This window comes from Balearica regulorum, chromosome 4 (assembly GCF_011004875.1).
Source record: "Balearica regulorum gibbericeps isolate bBalReg1 chromosome 4, bBalReg1.pri, whole genome shotgun sequence".
In the NCBI taxonomy this organism is placed as follows: Eukaryota; Metazoa; Chordata; class Aves; order Gruiformes; family Gruidae; genus Balearica; species Balearica regulorum.
The window spans coordinates 24,478,957-24,506,041 of NC_046187.1; the positions used below are offsets into that span (position 1 = coordinate 24,478,957).

A 27,085-nucleotide genomic window follows, 5' to 3' on the forward strand; every position below is an offset into this window, starting at 1 on the left:
TCTAACCTCCAGCAATGGTGTTATATCAAAGCGCAGAGCTAAGGAAAAGAAAAAGGTAATTTCAGGGGGAAAAAAATCCTTAATACTTAATGCAGAAAATTATTCTATGAGCTACTGCTGTGCTATAGTAAATAGTCCTAAATGGACAGCCCTCTTTCCATGAAACATCCCTGTCATTTTACCAGCAAAGCAGAATGCCTCCATTTTACTGAGCTTCGACAAATATCTTGAAGAACTTTGCTTCAGCACCTTCCTTATAGTATTAAAAAAAACCCCCGAAAAACAGCACAAAACCAAACCCAAACTGTCAAGTGATCAAATAAGTTTTATAGATATTTATTGCAACTTTCAAAACTATAGTGGTCAAAAATATCCAGTTTCTATACAGTAACTAAATGTACGTATCAGCTTTGAAATGGCAATTCTAATGTATACAAAACCAAAGTCAGTCCTTGTCATGGATTTCCTGGATTGGCAGCCTCAGGTGCAGAGGTTGGCGCAGTCGCCTCAGGGATTCTTCTGCCTGCCAGTGCAAGAAAGAGTGTGAGTTCATCCTTGGGCAGCCCTCCATCTTCTCCTCCTCTTCCACACACCCAGTATCTTTCCTTTCTCAGAAGCATTGGTCTTATGCAAGGAACCAAACTAATCAAATGGAGGACACTGAACATTTACAGACCTGCTCAGGTCATTCAGCCAGGCTCCAGAGCAAAGCACATGCTCTGCCCGTCCACCCACTCACCCCCACCCCAAAGTATTATTTTCCTGAAATTACAATTAGAAAATTCATACTCAAAGGCTACTGAAAAAGCATCAAACTCCAGCCTTAGGCCAATTGTGGCTCATAAAATGATAACCCTGAACAACAGGTCTTGAACTAAAATTGGGGGTAGTTTCAATTTTCCTCTACAAGACATTGAACACAGGGCTGGGGAGATGGAATGGGGGAGTATGAACTGAGGAGTGGGATCTGCCACATTCTGGCACAAAGATTACAGAGTTTCTCCCAGGCACAAGCACCACCGCCTTTTACAGAATACAGTGACTGGATGGAAATCTAAGGCTTTTCCCTGAGGAATAGGATTAAGTGGTCAAATGTTGAACAAGACAATTTCCTTCCAAGGAAGGGAGAAGATTGTGCTACCACAGCAGTGCAGCAAACACACCGTCTCTGAAAGTAATACAGATATTCTATTAAAATGGCCAAAAATGCAACATATTCAAATATGCAAAAATGGATGTGTAGGGCTGATAAAACCGACTTATTTGTTTTAAATTAAATTCATGAAGGTCTCCCTTTCTGATGACTTACTGAAATATAGTTTGGCAAACATTGTATGGTTATTTAAACAGCTCAAACATGGCTGATAAGCAATACACTGTTTGAATGTAACAAACTTCGAGGTCAATTTTTCAATTTTAGCTGAGAGTTTACTGAAAAAGTCTTAACCCAGAGGCTACATCATTATTTAAGGACTGTATTTAAATACCTCTGCTAGGTCTTCTTTGAGCTTATTATATCGTTCCACATTAAAATGCTGTTTTTTGGATTTCCGATAGAAGTAGTGGAGGAACTGCCTGTCTTTAGCATCAGGGTAAATGTAGTCCTGGTGAAGAAAGCAGGGCACATATGGGGGGTTAGCAAGAAAACTGGGTAGAGGTCAGAAGATTATCTGCACAAATGAGTTTTTCGTAGAAATTCAGCCTGTTTCAGGAAGATTTATCTAGTTCAACACACACACATGTTCTGTTAAGAGGCTACATATGAAGACATGCCCTTATAGGTCATGAGGGACTTCTAGACACACGGTAGGAATAATTTCTATTGTGTCCAATGGAATTTTCAATCATAACAAAGCCATAGCGTGACCTTCATGACTGGAGCTGCCTGAGTCAATGAACACTACTTCCAAGAAGTCAGAGAAAGTTCAACTACTATTTCTCAAAGACTTTTCTGAAAGTCTCAAGCAATGGCGCCAGCAGCTGTTAAAAACGCCAAGTAGTAATCTCTTTATCTACTGATATACAAAAAGTGGGAATGCCTTAGCCCTTCTTAAAAATTAGTGAGAATGACTAAAACTCGCATTCAGAGCTTTTTCCGAGGTCTATAGATCCACTGGTATTATGGAAGTAAGTGTTGGCTACTCTTCCACACACTTCCATAACAAAAAGAGTTTTGCATCACAGAAATTCGACATTGAGATATCCACTTTGGGAGTAAAGTACAGAGTTAAAACAGGAAAAAGAAACGTTCCTCGAAGTCTTACAGGATTTCAGGGCACGTCTGTATTGTGCAGCTCAGTTAAGATCTGGATTTTTGTTATTCATCAAATTTTTTTCTTCTAAACAAAGCCTGTTTCTTGCCTCATTTCAGCTGCCCTAGATTTACCTCCATTCATTCAAAGTCAAGAAAAAGCAGTCAGATTGGGAAGAACAAAGCAATAACATTTTTTCAGGCACTAAATTAGGTATATTTCAATAATGCAACTGCCAGATTTCCAAACTGTTTGGCACCCTGCACCATATATATATGTAAACTCCAGCAAATAACAGCTACTCTTCAGTGATTTGCTTCCTGACCTGCTGTAAGGCAGCGTTCCCAAACTGGCACAGTGCTACTAATTGCTTTCCCTTTACAGCAACAAGCAAGGTGCCATTTATTATTCAAAGTGATCTATAACAATTCAAAATAAAAGGAAAGACTGCTTTCATCACTTTTCATTCCCTAGGTTATGAAATCTTACAGACAGTAGTTCTGCTCAGCCCCTGGTCTGCAGTTTATGTGTAACAGTACCTGGCTTGACTTTGCATGATGTATCCAGCCCCATTAAGGATCAAACAAGTCCCTATCTGATGGCAAGACTACTTACTGAATAATGTTTTCATCAGAGCCCAAACATTGTGATTCTCAGAGTCAGTCTTCCTCCTTTACAAGACTCCAGGCATTTACAAATTGAGGACTTACCTGTTTAGTAAGAACAAAGTAGGCATAGAAAGCCATGGCACTCCCGTAAGTGATGAAGTATGTGACTGGCTCCATGATGTCCCACGAATAGACCCACCACGTGAGCCACGCCAACGCTCCCCCTTGTGTTGACATCAGAGCTAAGCCAACCCACAGAAGCCTGGAGGTCTTTGCATTGGCACTGTCCATGATTCGGGCTTTCATCTAAGGAAGAGAAATACAGAAACCTGTTCAAGCAAATGTGAGTGCAACTGATGAGCGGCTCCTCAACTATGTTTTCTTCTTGTTGGGCTAGATCCTTTTTCAGGATCTTTTACGGACTCCTTTTGCCGACTTCCCCTGCCGAGAAAGAAAAGGACTGAAATCCAAGGGCAACCAGATCTCCTGGCTGTAGTGCACCAAGAAATACAGCTTTTAATCTCCCCTTCCCACTACTAGGGATTTATGTCTACTGGATTTCCATTTACCATTCAAGGCAGCCCTGGTTAATGCTGAGGCTGGTCCTCACAAAGCAGGTCTGAAGGCAAGGAAAACTTTGTCCACTTTGTCAGGCTCTTGCTGGCTTCCCCCCATCATGCTGGGTTAGCTTAGCCTGCCCTAGATCAACATTCATACCTTCCCTTCTTGGATTATCGCAACCATTAGTCCACACAATTTGCCTTGCTACCTTGGCAATATAGAAAACCCTAGCCTAAGCCACAAACAACTTCTAGCTCACTATAGTTTTTTCTGTAATGGGTATTCAGAACTTGTAGAGCAACAGATGACTAAGAGGACTTTCAATCCCCATACTAGCCATGCTGAGGCTTGTTCATGACAGCTTTTTCCAGGTGTTGTGGTTTCTGCCCAGGGCACATGCATAACAGCAGGGAAAATAACTGAATTGAAAATAAGTTGAATTATATTTGAATTGACTCTTGTTTGCATAACAAACAAATTAGACACACCCTAGCCATTCATGCCCATTTTCTTCTGTTGAAGGACTTACTCTTGATGAAAGGAAATGTTTTTGAGTTTTTTAAAATAAAAAGCAATCCCACTTTCCAACCTGTTCAAGAGGCAGTAGCTCTTCTTTCAGATGGTCCAGTTTCTGTAGCAATTCTCTCTCTTTCCTGATCTGGTGATCTTCTAAATGTAGAGCCACAAACAGTCTGTGAACCAAGGATTTGATATCTTCCATTTCAGTAGCACGCTCACTACTCAGCTTATCTGAAAAGAAAATGTTTGTCATATAAAACATTTCAAGAACCTACCTGTCTTCATGCTCTCCCCACCTCCAACCCCAAAAGGCAGGACCATCCAATGGTAAAAAAAAGAGAAATTCTTTTCTCCAGACAGATTCCAGTTTTGTGACACTTCCTGTGCCTTTCACTAGATGAAGTGAGATAATCAGAGTTATTAAGCATCACTCTTACCTTTTACAGGAGGTGACACGCTGTATGATGTGTTGTTGATAACAAGTTTAAAGTCATTCATCAATAAGACCTCCATCAAGGTTGCATCAGAGACCTTGCTACCATCTGTAGAAGAAAGATTTAAGTTCTACATCATTTATCATAAGGAATCTTAAACATTAGCTGATATCCCTTTGGAAAAGTGCTGGAGTTCTTTATTAGGAATGTTTGGAAGGGAACTGTACTTCTAGTAAATCTGGTAGCTGATACTTAAAAAGAAAGAACACATCAACGCAGAGTGAATGCTTTCTCTAGCAGAGTCATTCGGACTTGGCATTCCTATGAGCAGACTTACATTTTCTTGTGTTACAAATAACTAGTATTGACCCATCGGGAAGGGGAGGGCAGAAGAAAAAGAAGCCTTATGTAAACCAGCAACAAATTGGAACATAAAGATCTGCATTTTTGTTTCTCCATACACACATGAGTTTGCATCTTCACTAGGACAAAGGGTCTTGGGAAATTAAAAGACCTTCAAAGACCTCATCTTCAGTTATAGATTTATGTCTTTCTTTAAACAAGCTCTTCTAGGCAAAAGGAGCAATTCCTGTCAGTAGTGGTGTTCCGATTTTTTATTAAGGGTACTTGCAATCACTCTGTTTCACTATCAGTTGTGACTGGGAGTTCAGAAGTAGATAGCTAGACTGTCCAGTACAAGGCAGACCCAGAGCCAGAGAGGCATTAGTCTAAAAAGCTCTGGAGATCCCTTTTCTACTTTTCTTTTTTATGCAAAAATTTACATGAATGCTACCCCATCAGCAACACAGAGAACAGACTGAGGAAAAAAACCAGACAAACCATCATATCTATTTTCCATGACTTAAAATCAGAGACAAGGGGACAACTGTGACATTCAAGCAGGAAAGCTGGTTGTTGAAGGTTTTAACCTGCTTTTATATTTGTTCCTTCTTTTCATTCCCTCTCTACCATTTTTCTTTGCCAAAGGGTCTTTCAGCCAAAAGGCAGTATCTGTGTCTGCCTAGGGCTTAGGAAAGATTTGCCACTGGTAGATGGACCACAACTTCAGCATATGAAACAGCTCTCATCCAACAGCTGGACATGCTGCAGCCCTTCTCAGGGCATGCTCAACGCAGCAGATCTTGCAAGATTAGTACTCTGGCAACATTTCTGATTTCTTGAACAACAGAAAAAATAGCTACATCCCAATGAGAAATGGATCCCTTCCTATTTTACATTCAATACACAAAGGCAGATGTAATGCAAAACCTCTGCTAAAATATAAAAGATCTGTTTTGTCCCATCTCTGCTTTTTGTTTCCCTGATTAAAGGGGCCTGAAGTTTGTAAATAATCTCTTTTCTTTAGTATACTACTACTCCTCCTGCCTGATGGCTTTCATATCTCCTCTTCATTTCACCATCTGTGGCACCTCACTGCAGCCAAGACACAAAGGAACACATCACGTCCCACAGGGAGCTGAAGACACCAAAAAGGAGCTCCCGGAGTCATTAGCAACAACATGTAATGGTGGATCCCCAGAGCCCTCATTGGCTCAAGTCCAGCAGATCTCAGAGGTGCCCAGTAAAACCAGCCCCTGCAGGGGGTTCGGGTGGCCTGAGAACCCCTGGAGCTGCACACCATTGCTGCTGGACACACCGCTGCAGCATTGGGGGGGGTTTTCAAAAGCCACGCAACAGCTGCTCCACAGTAGTTGTTTGACATGGTTTTCATTTCCTGTACATAAAAACAGCATCTTCCTCTGCCCCTGCCGAGGGGCGGGCAGTGGCGGACGACAGAGATGAAAAATGATCAGGCTACAAAATATGAAGATTTTTGTATGTAAATATTTGTCACAGAGCTACTGCCCCAGCTCCTCCATCTGTCCCCACATGCCCACTACGAAAGGTACCATAGATAACCCCACACCTGCAACTATTTATTCCCTAGAACTCTGCTCTCAGGCCCCATCTGCTGAGGCTGAGACTACTGAACGCCCTGAGCTAACACACCAGCTGGCTCCCTGACCCACTCTGTGTGGGTAGCAAAGCAAACCTGGAAGGCTATCACTTTCAATCCACAATCTGAAATTTTAATGTGCCCATCCACTCATATCTTCTTTTTTTTTTTTTCACAGTGTAGTAGAACATCAAGGCTCATTTGCATGTAAATTATTAAGGTGACATTTATAAAGTGACATTTAAGCAAAAAATGCTTTTCAAAAGAAGTGCCAGACAGGCTCTTTGTTCTGGATGTGATACAACACCGATTTATTAACCTGTCCAACCTTTCATTAACTGAAAAGCAGAAAAGTTGCGGGGGGGGGGGAGGTGTTTTATTTTAGAAAATTCCTTACAGGCTTTCAGCAAAAGGCTACTTTCCTTCCTACACCTAAGCACAAGTGTTCAAATATGGACCAATGGCCATTTTTTGTCTACAGAAGTTTTGCAGGACCAAAATCGAATCCACAGAAAATGAAAATGAGTCATCATACAGAGCACTAATGTGTTCAGTTAAGGTTGGGTTTCATTTAATGGCTAAATGACACGGAAGAAGTGTCTGCACTAAATCAAGGCTTCATAATTTTTCTTTAATAATAAATATTTAAATTCAACTCTGGATACTTGACCAATAGTTTCTCTTTACAGTACCAGTTTCCTAAGAAATTAAACATCTAAGCTGTTCTCTAACATTACAGTTGCCCAGCACTTGAAAAATACAGAGCAGATAGCTGCTTAACAGTCATTGTTTTAATCAAACTGGACAATGTTTCTAGTTCAAAGTTGGGGGGGGGGGGGGGTGTGGGGGGGTGGGGAGGCAGCAGTGTTAAACAAGTGAAAACAGCCCAAATTCCTTTCCACTTTGGAACCTGCTGCCCCTCCATGCCAAAAATGCCAGACTTGTAGGCTGCTTACAGAAATTATGCTCCACAAGTGACGGATATTTGCAGTGAAGCAGAATGAGTAGTTAGGTTTTGCTGACATACCACAGAAGAATGGGATCCAGCAGTGAATCACAACTACCTCTAGCAAAGATGTCTCTGCAGAGATAGCAGTACTCAGAGGTTAACTGTTTGCAGACACATGTTCTTGGCTAGCCCTGCCTCACCCCTGTAAGAAAACCTTTTTAGTGAAAATTTCCATGTTAAGGAGAAAGGCAAGCTGCTGGCAACGCCCATTTGTTACAGTTGCTTCTCAAGATACAAGAACCTCTTACAAAATTATCTTTTTCAAGACAATTTTCTACCTTTGCTGCCTAGCAGACATAGCATTACAAACCCCTCCACAACCAACAATCCCAAAGTTCCTGTGTACGTGAAGCTCATGCACACACTGGGATCCACACAGATCACATCTCCGTTGTTCTACAGGATATAAATAGATTGCTCTGTGGGGTATTTTCCTGTTTTACTAAACATGCTCTCAAAGGCAACTAAAGCAGCTTCTCCTAGATCTGTGGCTTCCTGATCTTCTAGGAGCATCAATCTAGTTTCAGTTCCCTTAAAAGTCCCTGCAGCCCTCTGCAATATCAACCCAGAAGAAAGGGAACATTACAAATGGGATATAGAGAAGGTTAAAGTAATGTGTCCCATTTTGCATTTTTAATCATCCTGTTCAAGACGACTCAGATATTAAATCTGAAACACCAATAAACCCCAGAAGCATTCAAGAACTACCCCAAGAACAGCAGTGCTAAACTGATGGAGGACTGAACTCATGCTTCAGGAGAGACATACAGTCCATTTGAAAGGGAATGTACTCATTTTCAGGAATGACAGAAATGTAAGATACCTGTTGCAAAGACTTCCGCCCTCTCAATTCCTTTATCTTCTCTCTGCACATCCTGCAGGAATGCCCCTACGGTGGTCACCATTGGCTTCACAGTGAACCGACAGCGTTCACTTCTTGTGGGCAGAATAAGAGTTACCACAGGCAGACCATGTCTGTAATTGATCGTTACTTCTGGGGTGGGGGGGGAAAGAAAAGTAAGTGAAGAAGTCATGTTGGAAGTTGTAGTTTAATTTAAAAGCTGTTTTTAAAACACAGAATGAATAAACAAAACCACACAAAACATTCCAGATTTCTTTAATGAATATAGTACTTCTATTTCTGGGAGATTAGATACAGATATATAAAAAAATAACATTGTTGTTGCAGTGAGTCCAGAGGAGGGCCACAAAAATGATTAGAAGGCTGGAGCACCTCTCCTATGAGGACAGGCTGAGAGAGTTGGGGTTGTTCAGCCTGGAGAAGAGAAGGTTCCAGGGAGACCTTATAGCAGCCTTCAAGTGCCTAAAAGGGGCCTACAGAAAAGCTGGAGAGGGACTGGTTACAAAGGCATGGAGTAATAGGACAAGGGGTAATGGCCTTAAGCTGAAGAGGGGTAGATTTAGATTAGATATAAAGAAGAAATTCTTCATGAGGAGGACGGTGAGGCACTGGAACAGGTTGCCCAGAGAGGTTGTGGATGCCCCATCCCTGGAAGTGTTGAAGAGCAGGCTGGATGGGGCTTTGGGCAACGTGGTCTAGTGGAGGGTGTCCCTGCCCGCAGCAGGGGGGGTTGGAACTAGATGATCTTTGAGGTCCCTTCCAACCCAAACCATTCTATGATTCTATGATAACATGCAACTAACGTCATCTCACCCTACTCCCACAAAATAAATGAAAAGCTTACTGACATTGATGGGAAGGGGAAAACCTGCCAGGCAAGCTTACCGTCAGATGGCACCAGCGTGTTGTAAGGTGCTCCTTCCTGGCCCCTCCAAGCTCTGGTGTGCTTCCACAGCCACACCTGCAGCACGGACACAGGGAGCTTGCTTTAGAAATGTTAGCATGTAAGATTTATCTGGTCAAAGGCAGTACCCAGCCTGTCATGGTGATCTGCTTCTGTGTGATCTGACAGCAGAGGTTTCTGAAGAAAAACCCCTCTCTTACCGATTTCTGTTTAAAAGACAGAGCCATCCTTACAGAAGCATAAATGTTGCCAAGGTATTGCCCATAGTTCAACTTAGCATGGTGTAAATAACTCAAGGAAAAAGGGGAAGGAAAGAAAGGGAAAAAAATTGCAGTGTTTCTGAAGTGCTTCATGCAACTCTTACAATAAGCTCTCTCCTCTACTGCAAAAATAGCCACTTGAAAGATCTCTACATCATGGTGCCTGCAGGCAGAAGTGTTCTGCAGCCATTCAGAGTCAGCAGTGTAACTTAAAACAGTGTGCATGGTTACAGTGAAGTCTTTTATTGCCGAATCATAAACAGAACAGCACTCTTCATAATCTCAAATAAAATAAAGCCAATGCAGACTGAGGTCACTCCTCTTTGCTTTGTAATTATATATCATATACCAAAAGTTAACTATTGACATTCACGGTGCTAAAAGACGGTAACAATGTAGCTTGCTGAAGTATGAAAAATATTTTTATTTTTTAAATCTGAATGGCTGTTTCAGCTGCAGCTGAGATGTTGCTGCAACTAACAGCACCACCAGCCTCTGGTACCACACTGAAGGAGGCACACCCAGATGTGGGAAGTATCCCGACAGCAGGACTTTGAACCTGCATGGTGGCGCTCCCAAGCCCATCTCTTCCGGGGACATTGGTGGGAACCATCAAGATGGGTCCTGGTTTTTGGCTGGGATAGAGTTAACATTCACAAGAAGCTGGGAGGGGAAACAGGCAGGACAGCTAACTCGAACTAGCCAAAGGGATATTCCATACCAGATGACATCATGCTCTGTATATAAGGGGGGGCTGGCCAGGGAAGTGGAGTTGCTGCTTGGGGACGGGCTGGGCATCAGGTTCCAGGTGATGAGCAAATTGCTTTGCGTATCACCCATTTTGTATATTCTTTTATTAGTACTGTTGTTGTTATTTTCCTCTTCCTTTGCTGTCCCAGTAAACTGTCCTTATCCCAGCCCAGGAGTTTTACCTTTTTCTCCCAATTCTCCTCCCCATCCCATCGCGGGTGGAGGAGTGAGTGAACAGCCGCGTGGTGCTCAGCTGCCAGCTGGGGCTAAACCACAAGACACTTCAACACGGCCATTTCAAAACAGAGAAGACACACTGCTCTGATTAGACCCATGTAGTTAAAGCAGTCCAGCCACACTGTGGAAGATGCAATTACTCCAACACAAAAGTCCTCTGCTTCTACAGCTAGTCCCCCTGCACAAGGAGAGGAACAATTTTAATGCAGTGACTCCCAGAAAGCAGGCGTTACGGCTATCAGCTAAGTGTAAGAAGTAGGAATGGAAATCACATCCCCAAGCTGGTTACAAAAATTGTGCGTGGGCTGGACCAAGGCATGGGGATGGAAATATGATAGCTGAGGGAAGTGGAAAACATTGTGGGGAGAGATGACAAGGACCGATTCTCCCTCCGGTGAGCTTTATAGCTCATCTTCCTGAAGACCAGAGCATTTCATAGTCTGCAAGCTAACCTGCTTCAATGAGGCAGGAAAGGAAAGCAACAAATGCAAGAGGCCTCTGCCCATTCAGTATGCCAAGCACTGCTCACCACGTTCATGTGATTTATTTGTTTTTAAAGAATCACAGGCTCAACTGTCTGGATAGGAATATCCAGTTAGGTTAAATAAAGAATTCAGGCATGGAACTGCTTCATGCTTGTATTGGAAAGTTCCTCGATTTATTTATTTTTTTAATCATAGAATCACAGAATGGTTTGGGTTGGAAGGGACCTCAAAGATCATCTAGTTCCAACCCCCCTGCCGTGGGCAGACACCCTCCACTAGACCAGGCTGCCCAAAGCCCCATTTTGGTGAATTTGGGTATATCTACTTCACTTATGGAGGAAACAATGCATTAAACAATTAATACATATTAATATATTAAAATATTTAGATATATTAAATATGTTAGGTTTAAAATATTTATTATATCAAATTCCATTTATTGAAATAAGATCTTTAAGCTATTTTATTCTATTATTCTTTTGACTTTGACATTTACCATTCATGATCTATTGAAAGAATCTCTATATAGTGAAGCTTTTTTTGTCTTTTTTAGAATATCTGTTAATGCAGCCTACCCATTAAAATCACCTGCAAAGAGTATGTGAAGTATAAGAAAAGCAAAAGCCACCAAGCCATGGAGTTGAATTGAGCTCTAAATAATGCGCTCTTTCTATACAAGCTCTAGGTTGATTAGCTGGGAAACATGAAGGGCTGAGTTAACTTTCTCCCTATGTTCCCTGATTTAAATCTCCAGTTTCAGTGAAATTATTAAATCATTAGCTTGTGCCCTACAGCCAAATCACTGTGCCCCTTTCAAGGTGCTTGGAATGACCCCAACCCTGCCACTGGAAAAGAAATGAAGTTGGCAACCACAACAGCTAAAAGGAAGACTTGAACTACGGGACCAAACCAATGAGACTGCCCTCACAGAAACATCAGTGAGAGCTGGAACAGAAGGGACATATCCTGAATTAACTGCATCATGACTTTAACTTTGAGATATTGTCAGGAGGACAGCATAGTACTAACTCTTTTATATGCCAGTACACACACCCCTTGGCTAATTCACCTAACCACACAAAAGCTAAACAAAGCTATTCTACATCTTTCTGCAACTCGAACATGCACATGGCAGGACATCTGGCTAAAACACCTCTAATGCAATCACAACCACATTCTGGAATTGGGCCAAAGGTTTTTTGAACAGCATTTGGCTGTGAAACATCCTTTCTCCCTCAGCTGTATTTGCTTCCCAACACAAACCAGCTGGGAGCAGCACTCAGCCACCCTGACCTACATCTCTTGACTCAGTTCAAGGCATGGACTTTGGAAGTGAAAACTCATGAGAGTTTCAGGCACAGAATGATCATTATGGTAAAAATAATCCAATATATTCTGTTAAAAAGTAGCAGTTAGTGTAAAAAAGCAAATATATATCCAGTTTAAAGAAGTACTTCCTCTCTTTAGGGTACCTCCTGTCTCCAGTAGCAGAGAAGTTGCTGCTGTTGAAGTCAGAGTGGAAAAAGTCAGAGTGGAAATGTCAATGATCTGGTTTGCAGCACAGCTTTAGGGACTAATGTAGCAGCATAACTGAGCTGGAAAACTAAGCAGCCAGACATGGGGGGTGGGAAAGACAGGGATAGCAATACTGTATTTTTCCACTTCTGAGAGTGGCAAACCACTGAACCTACCTACATTGCATTTTCTGGAGTTAGCTGTTCTAAATAAGCAATCTCTTAGGATGTTGAGTAACTGTTGCTGCAAACTTAAGCTCAAATTTATGTGTTACCAGTTACGTGTAAGAAATCGGTATCATCAGCATATGAGGTGACATGAAAGCCTCTGATCTTCCTCAGCACTGCATATGCAAATAGAAACCTCATCAGGAACTGTAACTTCTGCTCTGTGGAAAATTGCAACGTGGGTGGGAAGGGAGAGAGTAAGAAGTAAAAATATTTTTCTCCTGAAAAAGTGACTTTGAAAAAGGAATTCTACAAAAAGATGCCATTAGGAGACTTCCTGAGAATTATCTTTGGCACTTAGTTGATTTATTTCATTTTGACTTGCCATACCAAAATGTTGTAAAAAATCTGAATCAAAACTCAGCTAGCCAACAATCACATATTTGAAACTGTTTTGACTTTGCTTATATAAATCTCAGAAGATTCATTAGTTTTGGTTTGTTATTTCAACAGCAAAAATAATGTAATGCTCCTTCAACACTCAAGTCTCCAATAATTTGCATTTGTGGAAAGCTGTTCATTCCAACCAAAATACATAAAGTCAGCTCAACTCCATCTGCACTCTTCCTGAAGTGCCAGGCAGTACTACAACTGAAGTATTATATGCCTCTAGCGTGAGATGCTGTTGATAATGCCTCAAGTCAAACTCATAAGCAGCCCTCACAAAAAATTATGACCGCAGACTCTTACTATGAATGCTATAGTCTCTCATATTCTCATTTCCTTCTCTCTAAGGCAATGATAAGAATCTGAAATAGAAAAGCACAGTGATAAAACACACTACTCCACTGAGCGTAAGCTTTTTATCCCTTTTGTAATTACACTGCAACAAAACACGCTCTAATTAACATGTATCTTGCAGCATGCTTTCCAACAGTGATGTTACAGTGCAGGAGAGGAGAGCTCAGTTATCTCCTGGAATCCTCCTCCAAGACCTGGTACAGCTCCCTTCACTGGAGGAAGGGAGCAGAAGGGAGAAAAAAATCAGGGGGGAAACTAGTAGTTGCAATGCCTAAAAATGAATTTTGAGGCCTCTCTTTCTAAGTGTCACTAGATGAGACAACATCCCCGGTATGCATCATTCTCCCGACGCGCTGATCTTGCCCAGCCTGTGAAGGAGAGGGCAAGCCAAGTCACCTCTCTACATGCTGCTTGCTTGTCTGGAGCAGGAGGAAAATGAGGGCAGGAACATGTTAGCCACTGTTCAGTGAGTGCATGTACTGTAAATGGCTATTTATAATTTCCATATTGACTTAATATGTTTTTCTATCTCTAGTAAACACATCTAGAAGTTCTCTGTGTATGAAGGATGTCACCTCCCGTCTAATTCTCCAAGGGAAACATACCAAGCAATTAATTAATTATGGAGTAACAATCTGCAATTTCAGAATAAACTATCCACAGATGTGGCAGAAAGGTTTAAATCAAGGGAAAGGAGGAAAAATAGCAGGTGCTGTCACAGTCTACTGAGTTTGCAGATCTTGTGCAACCAAGATTACCAAAAAGGAATCAGTTTCAGACCAAGTTTATAACAACTACACATAAGGTATTTCCCTTTTTAAAATGAGTCACAAAGGCCATTTTGGAGATAATCTGCTGTTAAATTTCTGTGCTGTTTTTACAAGCAATCCCACATGAAAAGGAAAATAAGACACCAGGAGCCCTAACAACCATCTACAATCATCTTGCAAGTGCCCATCTGAGTTACAGAAACACCTTCTCTCTCATTAACTTTTCTGTAATTTGTCTTTGCTTACACTGGAAGGATTTTCATTGTTTCTCCACTAGTCCTAGAACCTATTTAGATGATCATGCAACAACGGCCTCAATACAAACAGCAGCTTCAAGGCACATCACTCAGATTTAGCAACATCCTTTGGAAGCCCAGCTTAAATTAAACAAACATAACCCCCACAACAGACACATCACTCATTCTGCCATAATACCCCTACACCTACTAACAGTTTCAGCCAGGGAAGATACTTCTGACACTTGGGAGCATTCAGGAAATATTTCTCTTCCCTAGAGAGAGGAAAAAAAAAAAAAAAAAAGACAGTTTTTCTTATTTTCCTGAGACACGGCTTTTCTGCCTCAATACAGACCATGATGAATACCTTCTCCCAGCTGCTCCATAAGGCACTACAAGAACTGCGCTGCAACCCCTTCCTCAGTGCAAATCAAAGTTTAAAAAGGTAACCAAGAGGTGTCTTGCAGCAAAGCAGAAGTGTCAACATGACTGTGCATGTTCCAGTGATCTTGAAGAAGCAAAAGCAATACAGGATTCATGTGGCTTTTCTTCAAAACTCACTTGTCTTACAGTACTGGGGGAAAAAAAAATAGTTCAGTTTCATGTGCCTGCTGTTCTTTGTGCCATTATCATCCCCGATGATCTTTCATTTCCTGCCTCTGCTCAGGTTGCAAGAAAAGTTAACACTAGATTTAAGCAGCCAAACACAACCAATGACCAAAGTGACAGCTGATGAGAAGTGCATCGAGATGACGAGCCACCAAGACCCCTTTTATGAAGGTCCAGCTGGTCAAATCCACCACTGCAGCAGGGCTTTGCTGGGGAGACCTTCCACCCAGCTTCCACTGAGCAAGTGCTCATCCTCCACTTGACTTCTGCTCACGATTCCTTTGTGCGCTCTCACCCACTCCCTGCTCAAACTCTTCCTCCACTCACCCACACTCCCCCCTCCACTCAGCATGTGCAGGTAGGAGAGAGAAGCTGTCATGCAGCCCCTGCAAGTCATGGGTGATCACAGGGGGCAAAGTCCCTCTTCTCACATTGTATGTCACCGAGGTCATCTGACTCTCCATGGGGCAGCTGAGGATGCAGAGCTCCAGGTATCAAGGGAAGCACCTGGATTTGCATCCGTATCGGTTTTACGAGCCATAAAAATTATTGCTGAAAATACTGAAAACAGGCCGAAATTAAGCCACTCCCTCCTCTGTCCAAAAGCATGATTTCAGTAACAATGACCCCTCACTGCAAAGAAGCAACACCAGAAAGTGCTGAGGAGATGAGAAGAACGAACACCAGCTGACATCTTCTGCCTGCAGTGTCTTCTGGGCACTACTCTGAAGATAATCTTTGCCTTTCAAAGCAAGCGCACTTTCAAGCAGGCAAAAGGACAGGCCTAAAAAACAAGACCAAGGCCAAGTACATTGTTAGGAGGAACACCAAGAATTGTGTCTTATTATGTCATCAAACCTTCTTCCCTTCCTACAAAGAGAAGCAGATCTAAAATCTCCTCTGAGTCTAAGGTTGTATGGTATTGGAAATCTTGCATCTTCATCCGGTTTCAATAAACCTACTCATGTGAAAGTTGCTGTTCTTCCCAACCTACTTTATTTTCAGAATGGAAGATGTAGAAGGAAGTTTGCAAATCAAAGAGCACTAAGACTTTGAGAGGGAGGGATTACAGCGTGAAACTATGTTTGTGCTTTATCAAAAGCAAAAGCAAGCTACATTTGAGAACTGTGCCATCTGTTCCCCACCAACAGTCTTGGTCAAAAGATTAATTTGTCAGCACAGACAGGATTTTTATTTGTCCCACAGAATGGATCTGTGCTCTTGTGCCATGCCTTCTTGGACAGGCATCCTAACCTGGGAAATGTTGCAAAATTTTACTTTAACGGTAACAAGAGTGACTTTGCTTCCAAAAATACGATTATAGTACATCTCATTAGATAAGAAAATGGGCTTGCTGTATCTTTTCCTACAAAGGTCTTAGAAGAGCGTACCTTAATGCACGAAGCTGCTTTTGCATCTCTCTCAAAAAAAACCTCTCAAATGCATCTCTAGGAATAACACTAATTCTCCAAATTGCCAGCCAAGAAAAGGCTTGTTTAAATTTCAGCTGAAATGAGATAACGGAAGAGAGATAAGGATGCAAAGTCAAATGGATGCAAAGTCAAATTAATGCACTTGCAGGTTTACAAAAGTTACAGCCAACTCTCACTTTTCTCTTACAGAGCTCTTCAGATTGAAAGCACCGGGCACACAGGAAAAAGATGATATAACTCAGAAAACAGAACCGCCTGTCAACATTTTCATTTAGAATGGACACTTCTATTTATAATATAAATAACCCTACCTCCAACACAAAAAAAGCCCAGTTTTTTATACACCTACAAGGATGCACTTTTGTTAATTTTTATGAGTATTGTTTTCCCAGGCTTTTCTTTACTCAATTATGCAGATTTACAGCTTGGCTAATAAAGAAGAGCGTGCTCAGGGTTTGGAATTAGTATCTGACAGATGCGTGCAAAAAGGTCAGAGTTAGCAGCAGTGGAGAAATTCCCAGCGACAGCTCTCACCTGGCTTTTCAGCAAGCTTTTTAGCAGGCAACACGCTGCAGATCCGCTCCATCAAACAGACCTTGGCAAGAGACCCAGCTGCACAACTGCTGAAACGTGCTGGGCAGGGAAAGCTGGCTCTCCTCCGCAGCATCCCCTCCCTTCCCCACTTAGCCACCTCCCCAGCGAATCCCTTCCGTCTCTTCCCCGCTGGGTGCATTTCCCACCTTGTCCCCTCTCAGCCCTCCCTAGCGTCTGACCACAAGCCATGAGGTACCTCAATACCCTGAAAAATCAAAGCAACCATCTCCACTACTCCATTGCATCACCTTCCCCCCCCCCCCCCGAAAAAAACCAACCCTTAACTGCACTAATCTTATACAGTAGTAGTGAAATTTTGTTCTCTCTTGAAGACCACTTCCCCACAGCTCGCAATTTCTTGGGTGCTACCCAAGCACCATCATCCCCAAAGCAGAACGTTTCTTGGCAGTGCAGACTGTTAGCTGCAGATCCAGAGCCACCCGCGCCAGCCCGGCTTTGAGACGGGCAGAGCTGCGGGCAGAGCCCTTCTCCTCTCGGTCGCTCACAAACACTCCCCCGGTCACCTCAGCGCAGAGGACGCCGTCCCAGCAAGAAAACGCAGACCAAGAAATCCTGCCCTTGACTGCAGCCGGCCACAGTGGATTCATTCCATTTGGCCACCCAAACTGAGCAAACAGGCTTTGTTAATTAGATAATTAATTAGTATTTGGAGTGGCAGGAAAATGTTAGGGATCAAATCTAAGGCAACAAAGGACAGTAACAGAGAATAGGTACTTAGTCTTATGTCCGCGTCTGGCTTAGCCCCAGCATAACTTAGAGCAAATCTAGGTGCAAGGATCTGAATGTTGCACTATTAGAGAGGTTTCTCCTTTTTCCCCTGCCACGACATTTCTAGGAATGATTTGTTTATGTAATTATTTTAACACGGCAGACCATAAAAAGATGTTTCTATAAGCATCGCCACATCACCATTCCTTCATTTTTTATTTTTAAAAGGTCTGCAGTTAGACAAGCCCAAACAGTTAGGAACCAGTGTTTGCTTAAAAGGTAGGAACAGAAGAACTGACAGATTAGATAAAAATCAAAAGTCTTTCTCTGTTAGCAGTTGGTATTAGTATGTAGATACAATGATTTATATCCCTTATAACAGATAGTTACAGAGTAATTCCCAAAAGGAACTTAGTAGTCAGTTTATATTCCAGCTTTATATGCGTCCCATGGATGCTCAAATTACTTGTTAGAAAGTAACCAAAGAAAACAAAAGGCATAAACAGACAAGTAAACAGAGAGGGCTAATCCTTTCCCCTTCTATAGTTTCTGCTGAATAACATTTAAAAAATTCTAGGGCAGATACTGTAAGAACATCTGTAGCCATTAACCAACAGTGAACTTAAGATCACAATTTAATAGAAACTTGAACAGGTTTTGTCAGCAACTGTACAGCTGCAATTTAATAGACCCTGGCAGCAGGAAAATATAAAGTAAATTAAAAAAATAATAATTAGAGAAAAGCAAAGCAAGTAAACATTTCTAAGCAACAAGATAAAAGGGACCACTACAAACACATCAGTACCAATGTGTTTAGGATCTTCCAGCCTTCATGCACACTTGACAGAAAAGTTGGAATAAGCTGGGTTTAGCAACACTGTCGTAGCAACAGCAACACTTCACTTTAGAAGACAACTTTGTTCAAAGTCCCTTATCGGAGGTCTACATAAATATTTCTAAAACCACAAAACTCATCTAAGTAGGCAAAGCTTACAACCACCTATTTGTTTTCTTGGAAAAGAGCTTTGCTGGGAGAAGTAGCTTCAACAGTGTTCCTGCTAAATGGGTAGCTACAGCAGAGATGCCTAGAAAATCCCACCGCTGTTCTGGCATGAAACAAAACACGGCCGTGCCGTTGAGCGTGCAGAGGTCTCGCTAACCCAAGAGTTCAGCAAAGGTCCTGAGGAGCGTGTCCTGGCACTTTAAGAGTTCTGTCTAAGGAAACTATCACACTTAAATACTTGTGGACAGGAGGTCTCAAACATTGCTATCGCCCAATGAGATACACCAAAGTATCTCAGTGCCAGATGTTAAGAAAAAAACATCTTTGCTTTAATTTCTATTTTTTCTTTTGGAAGTCTATCTTCTTCCATTGCTGTTCAAGAAGCTATTTTAATCTAAAAACATCAAATGGCTGTAGCTTTACTGATGCTGCCCACATTCGTGTTTCAGCTGTTGACACCAGTGTTTTAAAAACATACCTTTGTCTGATTTTCACCTTCTTCCTATAGGAGTAAAAGTACAAAGCATACAGACAGCAGCGATATTTGGAAATCAACAACCAATACTGGCTGTGCTACACTGAGTTATCACTCTGCCCTTCAGTCTTTACTCTGTACAAGTCTGTACATTTATATCTTTCAATAAAGCAGGCAAAGCACACAGAGAAACTAAAGATTTCCTGAAGAGGTTTCCAATGGCTTTTTCTAAAGCTTACTATCATGAGAAAAACAATTAAAACCAGTACATACAAGAAGATGAAAGGCTCTGTATGCCCCGGATGGTCCAGCACGCGTGTTCCGATGCGCCCGGCGTGCCTCCCAGGGGGGCTGGCAAATCTGCGCGTTAGCTGCTCACTTTTCACCCCAAAGCCTTTGAACTCCAGGCAATTAAGAGTCGTTCTATTTCCCCTTCCTCTATTAATTCACTTAGGACATGTATTTGAAAGACTGATGGAACAAGAACCGGCATTCTGTAAATACAGGGTTTACCATCTGTTTTTAGGAGCCCATTTTAATGCTAAAGCAAACAAGAATTTAATGCCACGCAGAACAAGCAGACAATACTCAAAAGCTGCTGCTCTTCCCCCCAGGCCAACAGTAACATCAATGTATATCAGATGTAGTCATCTGGTCCTCCAACACAAGCAGACTGCTATAATGCAGAAGTAGAACCTTCTATCCAGCTCCGTACTTTGGGTCACATTTACATGAAGCTGCCACTGATGAATCAGCCCCCTGCGGACAGCAGAATCTCTAGCCTGCAATGCCAATGAAAGTCTGGTTAATGGCGGCAAGTTTTCTCTAAGCTCTCTCCAACAAATCCTCTCACCGTGTTGATTAATCAAGTGACGTTTGCAGTTAAAGCCCTGTTTTGTCCTCAGACTTGCTCCTAACTGAATGGGAGCGTATCATTTGGGGAAAGCATTGCTAAAAGAAAACTCTAAAGTAAGGTAAATAAATCCTGCAGAGTGCTCAATGTCAGGTTGCCGTGTTTACAGCCTGTACTCCAGAACAAGCCACCACACCACGCAGAAAATGAATGGTCTGTAGCCATTCTATTCACTCCACCCCCCACATGCACCCAAATGAGTACAAGAATTCTATGTAAAGGCAAATTTCAAATAACTTTTATAATTATTATGGGTCTGACATACTCGTTGTTAATGCTTTACTATCAGAGCAAGCAGTGGAACACAGAAACTTCTCACATCCAAAGGATTTGAAAATTGTTTAGTTCTTAATCTTGGAATTTTAACACAAGATCACTGGAAAATTAAAGTTACTCCTTCTCTGTTATGTAAATGTGCATATGCATAGAGATTTCCTACCAGGAAAATATTCTGCCACTATGTTTCGATATTAGGAATCAAAGAATATCGAGTTTGTCTTATTTTGTAAAGCATTATGTATATGAAGTTTGTGCAGAAAAAAACCCCAAAAAACAGGCTGGGGGCAGTGGGTGGGGTGGTGGGAGGGGGAAGCCAACAGGTATTCTAGCATGTTGCATTCAATTTCTCTTCAAAACAACCAAGAAATTCATCCTGAAAACACTAACACAGAGCGACAGTCTATATTTTTGATACACCAATTAAACCATGTACTGGAAAGCTATTAATTGTAAAGTGAAAAAATATAAAATTGATGTCAAAATTACACTTAGCCCTTAAAAATTACAGATCCTGTTTCTCCCTTTTATCAGCTTTGATCTGAAGGAAGATATAGACACAGGTTATATTGGCAGCTACAAAATCTCCAAATCTAAAGTGTCTTAACTGCACTTTTATCTTCGTAAACTGATTAGCCAGGCAGCTCCGTATTACATATCTCATTAATTAGTACTTTTGACTTTCCAAGTGAGCTAGTATTTTCCAAGTGAAGTTTCTCAGTCCATCAGGGGCAATTCAAAGCCTTACTAACTCTGCCAAGAGAAGAAGAGGGGAAACCCCCCGTCAGTAACATCCCACTTCACGTTAGGACAATTGTGCAGTTATGGATGATATGGATTTGTCCTTTGCTTTGGTAGTGTGGTTTCCTATAGGAACAAGGCACATAATCACGCTGGATATCTGTTTGCCAAAGTCAGTTTCCACTACGATTTAAGATTATTTAATTACACAGCCACCAGCCACTCACAGTCAGAAACAGTTAACAAGCGCTCAAAGATCCAACAGCCTACACTCCCTCTACTCAGATGCATAAATCATTAGAGATGTTACTTTTAAATTAAATATAATTACAGAGAGGTTACTCAAAATTGATATCTAACATCTGCTTATTCCTAGCAGCACGCTTGCCATTCCGTACCACCAAAACGACTATTAAGGAGCAAGGGCGAGCTGTTCCATCTCAAGGTGTTTACTCAGCACCCTTCTAACAACAATCAATTTGTATTTAGAATAGCTTTAACATGTTCTTCTGTGCATATGGACAAAAGCATCCAAACCAACAAAAAAACCCACTTTCTGCCTCTTTATCCCTAACAATGTGGAAAGACTGTCATCTTCCATAAAGGTCACCAGCAGCTTTACCTCCAGAGCGAGCACTGGAGCATTGCAAATATTGCTGTTCAGGGGCTGGGGTCCCCAAGAAGCCCGGATGGTGGCGAGGTAAGGGCACTGCGGGCACCATATTCAGACAGGTTATTTAGTACCAGTCTCAGAACAATCAAGTTATAACAAAGGTGTTAGAAGCATGGAAAAGATGTGCAATCTACGGTGAAAACCCACCATTCTGTAGGAAACTGGCTTTATAAGCTACTTAATGTATACACAGGTACTCTAATCTTTGATGCACTTTTCAGTCATTTTTCTTGCAGTCCTATTGCAAGCTCTTCCCAACCCAGGCTGCCTCAGCCAGGGACAGCACAGACTGTTCCTGGAATCTATTATAGGAGCATAGCTTTCTTATCTTAGTAAAAGTACCAATTTTAACATCCATAAAAGCAAAAGAAACACACTAATGGATTCTCTGCTATTTTACAGTGTGGCAATTTTCTTCCTGCTGGCAATGCGAGCAGGTGACCTGGAAGTCAGACCAGGCGGTAATTCTGGTTCTGACTCACCATGCAGACTTGGCCAAGTCACTCACATCCAGGTCTTCAGACAGGGCACTAACCTCAAGGTGTTTCACACTTGAGTATTTAAGCCTGGCATCGAGCACCCAAAAGTTGCCTCAGTTACAACCTGCCTTCCAACCGAGCACCCCAAATCCACGTACGTGTCATAAAACGTAGGGTTATTCAGTCTCTAAACTTCAGCTTTGCAGCGGAAATATACTCTTAAGACTTTCAGCAGACCATGGAGCCAACCACACACCATAATCTAGACCACTAGAGGTTAACACAGATCCACTTCCACATGAGGATGAGATTTAAGGAGAGCTGGGTCATGGATCTATCTAGCAGAGAGCAAGCTGTAGTAATCAGAACTGGAGATTTCCATATGGACACTTACAGGGATTTGTAATACATTCATCACTTACAATGTTTATTGTAAGTGGGATGAAGAGATTCAGCTGAAAGCATACATTTGTGCATCATGTTTTTATATTCGTGAGACATAACAGTGTAATATCTTCCTAAGGTTGGAACGATGTCCTCTTCTCCAACCTTTCCTTTAATCTCAAAACGCACGTATATGGAAAAAATACTAACCTCAGTGTTACTCTAAGATATTTTAAGAATTTTCTCCAGAAAAAAAACCAACAATCTGATTTTGTGCTACAGGTCATTGCAGTTGTCCAGATTTACATCTCCATTAATGGATACCCTCACTGATAACATGGTATATATTCAGCTTTGCAGGAAAGTATAACTGGTTTGTGTGTATGTCAGAAAGCGTATGGAAAACAGGCAAGACAACATTCCTGGGTTTTTATAAGAAGTGTTCAGCCATCTTCACATTTTTGGTAATAATATTCTTCAAACTACAAATAGTGATGTTGAAGATTTACTTTTTCAAAAGGATAAAGCAGATAATGTACTCAATACGTGAACGGCTAGCTGAAGGGAACTGCAGGATACAAAACAATGAAAAGTCTAGTCATAAATTCCTATCACAAACAAAATGGTGAATTTAGAGGAGAAACAGCATACAGATTCACTGGTATCCCTCAGGGTGGCTCAGAGTGATAGAACACCACTAACAGTATCTGAATTAATTCTTTTTTTTCTCCCCATATTTAAAATGCCATGAATAAAACTTACTTTTTTAGTTAAGGTTGAAAGCTCAACGGCCAACAGGTACACAAATTAATTTGTTCAGGTAGTGCCCAAATATGATATCCTATATATAAGTAAATTAAATTCATGTAAACAACCACATGAAATCCAATCCATGTCTTTGCAGTAATAAAAACTGAATACAATCAAACATCTAGTATGATCAGATAAACAACACATGAGGATAGCAAATAACTGGTTGTTGTTAGCTTTTGCCTTCCCACATTTTTATTAGAAAGAGAATTGCGTAAGAAATGTCACAATATATTAGTACTGTTTATATATTTCCAATATACACGCAGCCAGGAGCGTAACCTTATTTAAATTGCCTCAATGCTATTTCAGCTCAGGGACCTCACAAGCAATCAAACAGAACACAGCAAGGCAGGGATTCTTATTTCCACAAAAATGTACTTGTTTGGGGGAGGCAGAACAGAGAAACGTGTGAGTAACGCCGCACGTCAGAAAGGAGCTGAGCAGCGCCCGACCAGCAGAACTAGCGCTGGTGTCCCAGCTCTGCAGCACACACCGGGACGTCATGTTGCAGGGTCCATGTCTTCTGCACAGGTAAACAACCTGCTGGTCTCACCAGAAAATACACCTCTACCATCTAAACACAAGCCTACATTCCAGGGAGAAGTTTTCTTAGTGCTGGCTGTCAAACAAGACAAACTCCCTAAATTCTTGCTCTGTTTAGCCCTTTATATATTTTGACACAGAGCATTTCCATACATCACTGTTTATCGGACCTTTACATTGGTACCTGCATCATATGGAAAAATGAAGAGTAAGAACCTTAGGGGCTTTTTGTTTGGTTTGTTGTTGTTTGGGTTTGTTGGGGAGTTTTTTTGCTATCGAGTTCAGTTATTAAAAATAGCTAGGGAATCAGACCGGCACCGTACAGATCAGAAAACACACCCAGAGATATTAAGAAGGGAATGGACCAGCAAGATCAATCCTATCTGACATGCTGTATAATACAGCATGGCAATTTCTGCACAAAGCTAAGCCTAAGCTGAAACAGATTTTTTCAGAAAATATCTTTGCCTTGATTTAAAAGATTTTAAATGGATTAAAAAAGGATGTTGTAGAATTTCCATAAATTAGAGATGACAATTACAAACTACCATAATAAAAAAAAAACCCAACCAGGTACTATGTTTCCCTGTAATGGATTGAGCAAGTTAATCTCTGTAGAGTTTAACCTGCTTATATTAAGAGCTGATGAGCCTCAGAAATGTCTCTCCTTTGTAGGTACCCATAGTTATTTGGATAGAAAGTCTTCAGTTTTTTGTTCTAGAATATTTTTCCACTCTGAACGCAATTCTTGTAACTTTGTTAAATGAAACTCAAACTTTCCAGCTTTCCAGCATTCACAATTCCAGACTCACGTATGTTATACGGGAGAATAATGCTCCTACCTTACAGTTCCCTCCCCATACTCATCTGCCCAAAAATCTTTTGACTACAACCTCACGATGGGATTCCAATCCAACCATCACAGCCTCCATGCCCCTTTCAGAACGGCTGCTTTACAGGACATAGTCTGCCATTTACATTCTTTGTTCCAGATGGAGGACCTTGTTTTTTACGTCCTATAATTTTTTTTTTTTTAACATATTCAAACGACACCACTGGGTGAAAGCAAGATACACAAGATACTGCAAAAACCTTGGACCTCTTACTGTGCCTCAGTTCCCCATATCTTGAAATAGGGGTATCTTAAGATAGAAATAATGACACTTACCCTAACTTCTACCAGCCTTTACATGTTACAAGGGATGAAAAGGGATCAACCTCAGCAAGCGCCCAGGGTTACCCGCCACTGACCTCTCCATTAATCAGCCAAACAACTGGTAAACCATATTGTTTAGGTAATCTGTACATTTTACCAGTAATTGTATTTTGCTCTAGATGCTTAGGATACTCAAATAGCAGCAGGTAAGAGCTCTTATGCAGCCACCCCAAACATATGGCATCACTGCATTACAGTTAATTTTGTGCTCTCGCTTTATTGACATCTTATTTATGAATCAAAGACAAGTACATTTTAGTAGGTATTACTAATCAGCATGTTGGTAGCTCAGTTAGGTCTTACTGGTTCCTACCTCTGGTTTGTCAAACTAAGATTTAAACTGGATTACTGTACCTTTCACAGTGCCAGACTGACTCCTTGTACAAAAAGGAGAAAGACAAGTTTTCAGGTGAATTTTACAAGGAGAACTGGCTTCAAGAATATAAATTAAAGATGAAATGCAATAGAGACAACAGCAAAAGGTTTCATACAGCACAATCATAATCAGTGCGTAAGGATTCCCTGCAATCAGAAGACACTGCCTATTTTTTTTCTCCTTATGGTCAACCTAGCCTGCCTGCCATCTCGTACCTCTATTACATTACATGTGATTACCTATTTCCTTACCAAATTGCATACCAGCCAGAGCCCAACCTTTGTCCTTTCCTTTCTGTTTTGAAATTCTAAGCTGTCAGCAGCAGGCAATTTTGAGGCAATCAGTAAGACGTCTCTAGCATCATAATTTAAAAAAATTACTCACTTTTGTTTCATAATTAATGTCCTACAAGTAAGATCATAGCATTCACATGTAAGTGAAATGGAGTCAGAAGTTTCTAAGAAAACCATTTATGCTCTTTAAGAGGCTTAGAGACTCAATTTTTTTCCCAGGGAAAGGGAGGCAACGTCAAACGCTAAGCGTTACCTCTCGAAGATTAAAGCAACAAATCAAGGAATACTTATTAGCCAGAGTTTCATGTTAACTGGCAAAGGTAAATGACAGGTCACTCCGTAGAGACTCATACTCCTGCCTAGAGCAGACAAGTATCTCAAGCCCTGAGCTATGGGAAAATGACATCAGAGGCAGCATCATGAAATACAACTAGCTATTTGGTAGATATATCCTTCCTGTCCTTGGCCTAAATTAGAAAAGCCTGAAAACCAGGTGGATGTGGTCAGTGAACGCCCCAGTTCATTTAAAAATTCTCTTCTGGTAAGAAACAGCAATATTATTTTGGATCCAACTTGATTCTATTTCTGTTTTGCCACCTAACAGCACTCATTTACTTGCAGAACTTTAAACTTTGCATTCCAGCCTCACTACCTGGAATCACACCCTGCAGCCCGCAGTAAGGAGAAAATCCCGTGTGTTGTTTCAGGTCCGCTGAGAGGGAGGGAACCAGGGCAGAGCCCCCCATATGGCCGCACGGGGCTGCTGATCCTCGCCAGCCAAAAAGAGCAGCTGCCTCCCAAGAAAGTCTTCTTGAACATCCAGTAGCTTTCCACAGGAGTTTGTTAGATGAGAATAAAATTGAGCAGTATCAAGAGAGGACTTGTAAACAAGATAAGAGCGTAGGAGTCTGGGGATTTGTTTTTAACCAGCTGAACACCTAGTTTGGTAGTGACGGTAAGCAGTTCTCCCCAGGTTTCCAAGGTGGTCTTCCCACGCCGGTCACGCCTGCAGAAGATCCTCACTTGTCTATCACGGTGTTATCTCCACAATGTACTGAACCATATAGCTTTTTCTTTGGTCTTGATAAATTGTATATTACACTGTATTTTCATTAAACTTTCTGTAACACGTAGCGCCCAATTCTCAAAAACTAGGGCAGTAATTATTCATACCAAGCAGGAATACAAACACAGGCATTGAGACCGCT

The 27,085-nt window shown here is 41.4% G+C and overlaps 1 protein-coding gene across 1 annotated transcript in view; it reads right to left on the reverse strand.

The window, feature by feature from the left end:
* Positions 1-321: 321 nt before the first annotated feature.
* The window catches only part of MCUB (mitochondrial calcium uniporter dominant negative subunit beta), a 52,750-nt gene continuing 25,986 nt past the window's right edge, over positions 322-27,085 (reverse strand). The window contains exons 2-8 of the mRNA XM_075751459.1: positions 9,088-9,163; positions 8,164-8,334; positions 4,378-4,482; positions 4,011-4,171; positions 2,963-3,166; positions 1,488-1,604; positions 322-523 (exon numbers count right to left, since the gene is read on the reverse strand). Of these exons, the coding sequence (XP_075607574.1) occupies positions 446-523; positions 1,488-1,604; positions 2,963-3,166; positions 4,011-4,171; positions 4,378-4,482; positions 8,164-8,334; positions 9,088-9,163 (912 nt within the window). The 3' untranslated portion in view covers positions 322-445. The remainder of the gene's footprint in view (positions 524-1,487; positions 1,605-2,962; positions 3,167-4,010; positions 4,172-4,377; positions 4,483-8,163; positions 8,335-9,087; positions 9,164-27,085) is intronic.